At 32.4% G+C, this 8,105-nt stretch overlaps 1 protein-coding gene across 1 annotated transcript; it reads left to right on the top strand.

The window, feature by feature from the left end:
• The first annotated feature begins 2,257 nt into the window (after positions 1-2,257).
• LOC129221538 (zinc finger protein OZF-like) lies at positions 2,258-7,345 on the top strand. The gene is made up of 3 exons (XM_054856070.1): positions 2,258-2,261; positions 5,754-6,110; positions 6,969-7,345. The coding sequence occupies exons 1-3, from the start codon at positions 2,258-2,260 to the stop codon at positions 7,343-7,345; spliced, it is 738 nt and encodes a 245-aa protein (XP_054712045.1).
• Positions 7,346-8,105: the final 760 nt, after the last annotated feature.

Here is an 8,105-nt window from a genome sequence, read left to right as displayed (position 1 = left end):
AAAACGTCATCCCTGGAAAATACAAAGTACTCAAGCTGTACTATAGCTTGTGTCTTGTTGGTGTCAACTGTTGAGATACAATTATCGTTAAAAACACTCGAAAAAAAGTTATTAAGAACATTAGCAATATCACTATCGTCCTGAATTAAAATTCCGTGCTCATCAACCAGTGGCCCAATATGACTATTTCGAACTTTCCCCGAATTAGCGTATGCAAAAAACCTCTTGGGATTCCTGTTTATGTTATGTGCCAGTCTTTGCTCCAACTCTCTTTTCTGAATCCGTACCAAATACTTAAATTTACGCCTTGCCTTACAATATTGGAGCCTATCTGCACTGTGACCTGTTTCTCTAAACCTATGAAAAGCAGCTTGCTTGTAATTTAGAGAGTCTTTAGTTTCCCTGGAGAACCACATTGGCCAAATTTTAGTGTTGACACCCTTTCTCCTAAAAGGAACATGATCCCTAACCGTATTCGCTAGATTTTCCTTAAACTCTGCCCACTGAAGATTCACATCGCTATTGTCCAATCCAGAAGAAAAAACTGCTTTCAAACTCTGCCGAAGTGCCACAAAGTCAGTATTTCTGAAATTGGGCACAAACCTAAAATTCTCTACTTTGTGCATATCAAATTTAATCCCAAACCTAATACTGTTGTGGTCACTATCTCCAATGTGTTCCCCTACACATAACCCCTGAACAGAGCCTTCCATGTCGCAGAAAACTAGATCTAAAATCGCGTCCTGTCGAGTACCCTGAGTTATAATTTGATCTAAGAAACAGTCACCAATTACTTTCAAAAAATCCTCTTCTCTGCTATTACTATGGTAAAAATTATTCCAATCAATTCCTGGAAAATTAAAATCTCCCATTATGATGACTGACCCCTTGCTAGAAATGTCACTAATAATACTAAACATCTGTTCGTCTTGACCCTGGCTTAAGTTGGGTGTCCTATAAATATTCCCCAAACGCAGTTTTTTGCCCTTATTACTAATCAACTCCAGCCAAATCATATCAATCTCATTAGGTTTATCATTAATTACCAATTCATTGCAAATTAAAGTGTCTCTGACATAAAATAAAACCCCACCACCTCTTTTACCTACTCTATCTTGTCTAAACAAATTATACCCAGCAATAGATAATAAATCCTCATCACTTTCGGTAACCCATGTCTCAGTAACTCCAATAATATCCAACCTCTCGTCTATAATTATGCTTTTCAATTCTTCCATCTTGTTCCTAATACTACGAGCATTTGTATAAAAACCTTAAGTAAGCCCATCTTACTTTTATTTAATGCTGCACGATTGTTTGAATCCCAAGTGTTAAAATCTTTTCTCTTATTAGCCACCCTATTTCCGTTTCTACTAAAATCCCGATAGTTAGTACCCTTTCGAATTCTGCTCCTTAAACCATGCCCCCCATTCCAACTTAGTTTTTTGATTCTGAAGCCTCTAAAACCAAACCACTAACCATTTTGACCCCTGTAGAGCTCAGATGTAGGACATACCTAGCAATCCAATCTCGTTTACATCTACTCCACACATCAATAAACCTGATACTACGCTTAACGCAAATTTCCTTGAGTACCAGGTTCATACACCTAGCCCGTTGGTTTAACCAACTCCTATGCACTCCATTTCTCTCTTTTCCCTTAAAATAAATAGTACTGTTGACTTCTCTGGGAAACTTGTATAATAATGCGTTAGTAGGATTTATTGGTAGAAAATACAAAAGTGTTGTTTTTTAAATTTCAATGGGGGTAGTTTCCAAAATTTTAGAAGTATTTTTTTCTAAAAGAGCATGCTTAAAAACATAGGATCTGACCGTTTTTTTAAATAATTTGACTGAGTTTAATATCAAAAAAAAAATATTTTAAATAGGTGTAGCTTTCATTGTTTACGTTTCTTCCGATGACATCACAAATGATGAAATGCCCTTCACAGAGCTCAATATGTAATCCACATCTTTACTCATGTGTACTGGCAACGATATGGTTGATATCAAGCGTAGAGTGCAATATTTAATTCACTTTTTGATTACTATAAAGTGGAAATGCTGTAAACGGGTGTGCCAAAGTACATCATTTGTGACGTCATAAAGACCAGGTCTTATTTTCAGAATCGGATATTTAAAAAAATTAAGCGTTGGGAAAATGAAAGTTTTTGCTCGCTCCATGTTATTTTTTTTTCGCTTATTCTATCAATTTCAGTGACTAAAAGTAGTACTTTTGACTGAAAGAAACAACACCATGGGTAATAAATGTGATTAAAGTATTTCAACATGCATTAATCAGAGAACATACATTGTATTTATCATTAATACACTCAGTAGTAGTTTGCTGCCTTTTTACTTCAAGAAAAAAAAAGGGGCCCACAAGAATTATATTCGCCACTGCGGTGACAAGTTATTCAACTCAGTGATTCATGTCTACTAGCTGCGTTGCCCGGCTTTGCACAGACCACCTCGAAGATAAAAGTTACATCAAGTGATGCGTGTTTAACACTCAGGCTTAAACAAAAAAAAGTAAAATTTTGCAGCAGATTGCGGAAAAATAACCAAAAAGTAAACGTTTTAAATCCCCCGATTACAGGAAAAGCATTTTAAAAAAAAGCAAGAATTTTACTTGTTCATGTAAGGAAAAAAAAGGGAACAGATCTTTCGTCTCAATGATTTCCTTCACGGTATAAATTTTAATAAAAGCATTATTGCGGAAAGTTGAGATGAAGCACTGAATAATAATTTGAATGGAGGAAAGTCTTCAAAAAATAAGGATTTTATGTCGAAATCTGTCGTAATTAATAGTTTTTAATTGATATCTTCACTAATTATTATCAGAAGATTATGTTAAGTAGCCAAACATAAAGACGGGAAGATTACGAATCCATTGATACCTGGTTCAATGGTCAATTCACTGTGATTCATTAGAAGAAATTTGGACATAGATGACTACATAGATACATAGTTACATACGCTCAGTTTTTAATTATATAAGATAGTTTGCCTTACCCCAAACATAACAATAAATTGTGGATCTTTATTTAGCTTCTAATATTACCACCTTTAGAAATTATGTCTATTTTTGTTATGTGTTTATATATATATTTTTTTCTTCCAGATGCAAATATTTTGCCAGTATCTTGCTACAGTGACTCTTCTTTTCTTTGCCTTGATGTCCAAAGAAGAAATAGTTCTGGTGTGGAGCAAGAAAGGTCAAGTCCCAAAATGTTCCAGTGTGAATATTGCAGAAAATCCTTTAGTCTCAACTCTTGCTTGAGGACACATTTAAGAGTTCACACTGGTGAAAGACCATTTGTTTGTAAAATTTGTGGGAAAAGATTTAGCCAGAAAGGAAATTTAGGTGCTCACTTGACTATTCATACTGGGAAAAAGAACTTCGACTGTGAGCATTGTGGAAAGCAATTCAATCGCAAAGATAGACTGCGTTATCATATATTGATGAAACATAACAAGTGAAACTTGACTAATGAATAATATTTCAATATTGTGCAAGAATGAAAAGGTTCTTAAAATGTCATAAACGTTTTAAATCTTTGTAGCTTTTTAACTTACTGTTTAAAACCTTTACAAACTTTGTTGTTTGAATCTAAATGAAGGATGACATCTGAAACTAGCACAGTTACGTAAATTTCAAAACTATTTGAACTAAATGCCTTCTCTCGGATGCTGTGCTAACAGCAAAAATGCAAACAAGGAGTAATTCATGGTAAGATATTATGCTCAGTTACTTACTCAGAATTAAAGATTAGAAATCTTTTGTCAATTTATAAGGGATGAAAACAAGAATTAACCTGACTGGATATTCTATTTTCACATCTTCTCTGAATTGAAATGTTGTCATTTAAAAGTTTTTTTCTAAACCCACATATTCAGCACAGTATTATTTTGTAATTTCAAACACTTTTAAGTCATGTTTTAAAACAGCAAACAACTGTTTTATTGCTTTCTCTCTTAATTTCTCACATGTCCTGGAGTGTTTTTTTCCCTATGGAAAATTTGAGCAAAAACAAAAAAAAAAAAAATAATAATAATTAACTGTACGGAGCAAAATTTAGTAAATAAAATGGTTGCCAGATCTATAGGGCATTGTACATTATAAGAAAATTTAGTCACCTTATAATTAATACAGACACATTAAAATGGTGAGATTTACCCATTCCCCACTGTCTCAAGGATGATTGCACTCCACAGAAAGTGTCAATTCTTTGTTATTTTCAATTCAGAAATTTCAATATATCCATGATCATCTCAACATCTATGTGTGGGATTTATATTTCTCCTCAAAAAAAGTTAAAATAAACAGATCAATGTTGCAACTTTAGTCACTGAACTGTTTTCAGGAGAAATTTTTATTAGAAAGGATACTGAAACTTCTGTGGTCTGACAATGGCAGTTACTGTGGATGCAGAGTTGCTGGTGTTATTTCTTTCTTCAAAACTGAGTTTCTCTTCACCCGGTAGATTTCAATAGCATTCAGAAGAATTATAAACTGTAAACATTTATTTATATACACATAGCTATTTACAAAACGTTACAATTCACAATACGTCAAAATACTATTATTTCTTCTCAACATGGTGAATTCCCTTGATTCAACCAAATATAAAATCCGACTCCAATCACTACGTTCCAAAGATATTAATTTTTTAAAACTCAAAATATTTCTTACTGTTGCCACACGGGCAAAACGTGCAAAGATAAACTTTTAAAAGACGGGAAATTAAAACAAAGGCTTGCCACAGCTGGGGAGTCACAAAAGATTTTTTTAATTTTTTTGTAAAATTGAACAAAAGATTAAAAATTCAAAAAAATCTAAAATTTAAAAAGAAATGGCAATTTTAAAATAGAGTGGTACCTTGTTAATTCAAACCTGCTTAAAACAAATTACTACTTAGGCCATCTACATTTGCAACCGCCTTTCTATCATATTTATGTAAAGATGACTTAATTTTAAAGCTCCCTTTGAGTTCCTTACAACATTGTTTGATTATTATATTCAAGAATCTGTCTCAAGGTTGCCTTAATAAGGGCTCCCAAAATGTACATTTCAAGCGTTATTTTAAAGAAAAATAAGTATTCAGTATATTGGTATGTTGTAGGGATGTGTCGTTCATGAACAAAAGGGTCAAAGGGAATGACTCCGTAAAATGAACAGCCCTATACAATCTCTTTAAAAATGAACGACCGTCCTTTTGAATGCTAAATAGTTTTGAACATTGTTTTGGTGTGTTCTTTTGTTCATTTTTACTTGCATTGGTCTTTGCGTCTTACTGCGCAAATAAACATAGCTTTGTTTCTCTGCTCTACTTTATAATGAAGCAATTGACATCACTTGCTCTAGAACTTTTTGTCACAATCTTGTTTACACTGGTAAGTTAATGAATTAAGATTTTTGTTTTTATAGCCTAGGTTCCAAGTTTTTTTAAAAATATTTTTAGTTTAATGAATTTATAATTTGTTAATTAAATAACTTTTTTGTGAATGGAGTTGTTCAAATGAATGAGTTAAAAGAAATGAACGATCCTCTGATGAACGAATCATTAACGACAATGGCCCATGCCTAGTATATTGTAGAAACCGATGGCAAGCCTCAGTTTAAAAAAAAAAAAAATCAATGGGTAAATAAATATGATAGCTTCTGATGAAATATTTGCAGAACATTGTTTGATAAACACTAAACATTGTTTATTTTAGTAAGATTGTTAACTTTATCCTTTTTTTTTCAGATGTAAGACAGTTAAAGGAATCATGTAAAGCATCTTCATGTGATACAGCTCTATATAAAAGTATCCATAAAAGGCAACTTGTTGTTCCAAGAGAAAATTTCTTAGGACTCAAAATATTTCGTTGTAATTACTGCGGCAAAGCTTTTGGGTCCAATTCGGCTTTACGAATTCATTCGCTGATTCATACAGGTGAAAAACCATTTGTGTGTGACATTTGTAACAAGGCCTTTAATCAAAAAAGTAACTTGGTCAAGCATTCTGCAATTCATGTTGGCATAAAAGAATTTTCTTGTCAATATTGTGGAAAAGTGTTCACTCAGAAAGATACATTAAGACTTCATATTGCAAAATTTCATGGTGATTAAACATTATCCTTACTGTGTTATGTAAATACTGTTACAAAGCAAAAGACTATTTCAGCATAAACTATTACTTAAATATATAAAATAACCATATTGTCTTTTTGTGTAATTTTATTGTGATGTAATAACTTTTTTTCTGGAAATGTTATAGGAATAATGTATTTATCTCAATAACTTGATTTGTTAAAGTTATGTCTGAGATCAATAAAAGTTGAACGCGTCGTTACAATTGATTTCAACTGACTTTGTTACTACTTTTATTTCCATGAGCAAATAGAAAAATAGACCTTGAATGTCTTTGAAACATGAGGAGAATGTTTATAATCATTGCTCATAATTTCATGTCATATCAAAATAAACCTAATGTTGATTTCCTTTGACAACTGCTCTTATGAAATTAACTGCACAATTGCCTTGTGTGGAAAATGAGTTATTTGAAATTAGGTAATAAAACTACAAAAAGGAGCTCAAAGAGCAATCATTTTGCTTGTAGACAGTGCTAACGTTTTTTTTTTCTCCTCTCATGAATGTTTGGTTTTATTTCGATTTGTCCCAATATACATAGGTTTATTTGCTTGCCTACTTCTCTCCATAAACAAAATTATTTCTTACTTATTTCTTATTTTCAGGGTTTTTTTTTTTTAATTTATTACAAAACTTATTTATTTTGTTATTGGCCATTGCTAACGTACCTTGCAAGGTGTGTTGCAAGTTCATATCTCAATCCTGAAATAAATTACCTTATTAAATATCAATAAAGGCCTTAAGCCTGCTGATATTGTGCACCTAATTTTTGTTTTAAATTTAGAAATATCTTTTGGTACTCATATATAGGATTTTTGTTTCTTTTCAGTCCTCATATCTCCATCTGTGCAAGTCTACTCTGATGAATCTTCAAATTTTAGCATCACCAGTGAAAGATATATCAGTATTTCACATAGTGCAAAGGAATTATCTCCAAAAACTTTTTGCTGTGATATTTGTGGTAAAGTATTTACAGTGAAAACTCGCTTGAAAGTTCATCGTCTTACGCATACTGGTGAAAAACCTTTCGTTTGTCAATTTTGTGGAAGAAAATTTACTCAGAAAGGAAATCTGAAAACCCATTTATCTCTTCATACGGGAGAAAAAAAATTTAACTGCTGCTATTGTAGGAAGTCATTTAATCGTAAAGATAGCTTGGTGCTACATATACATCAAGATCATAAAGAAATCAGCAAAATTGGATGATTATATAATATGCATTTTCCAAGTAGAGGTGGAGTGGATAACATTCTAGATATTGTTGACACTATTTTTACTAACTATCAAAAAAAATATTTTTCTAAATGGGTTATGAAAAATCACGGTAAATTAGAGACACCACATTGAATTTCTGTGAACTTGAACCATCCAGAAAGAAATAATAAATTCTGAACAATTGTGATTTTACTCAATTAAAATTGCAAGTAGTTTGCCTTATCATCTGATAATATACAAGCAATTTCTCAGTTGTTTAAAAAACTTTCGATTTTTAATCGGTTTAATAAATTATTACTCTTTTCAGACTCAACATTGAGCCAACTCTTCAAAAGCACTGCAGCAGAAGGGGAGGCTTAATTTTCTACATGTCTTGCACTTTCTAATCTTCAGGTCTTCACGAGGAGTGAGTTTCTTTTCAAAAGGCAAAGAGTTATCTTCAGTTATCATTACATTCTACAAAAGTATCTGTCATTCGACATCTTCTACAATCTCCACAAATCAAACAGTTGAGCAGTTACTGACATTTCGTGACTTGTAAGCATTCTTCGATGGCAACATCAGAGCCTTTTAAAGTTTCTTCAAAAACAATATTTTCCTAATCATTTTTTATTATCCTCCTCAATAGAAGTAAATATGTTAGGCAAGGCAAGGAGATAACAAGCAGTCCAGCATCACCTACCAATTCTGTTACTGGCTTGGATTAATTTTCAGGGATCGATTCAGATGCAAATTGGGTCTGCTTTGCAGC

The sequence above is a fragment of the Uloborus diversus genome, chromosome 1, assembly GCF_026930045.1.
Source record: "Uloborus diversus isolate 005 chromosome 1, Udiv.v.3.1, whole genome shotgun sequence".
NCBI classification, from domain to species: domain Eukaryota; kingdom Metazoa; phylum Arthropoda; class Arachnida; order Araneae; family Uloboridae; genus Uloborus; species Uloborus diversus.
This window is presented reverse-complemented; position numbering and strand designations above follow the sequence as displayed.

Bases quoted from the DNA above. Each gene is read 5' to 3' on its own strand.
- LOC129221538 (XM_054856070.1), top strand. The intron at 6,111-6,968 runs GTGATTAAACAT...GTTTCTTTTCAG, and splicing joins TCATATTGCAAAATTTCATG to TCCTCATATCTCCATCTGTG.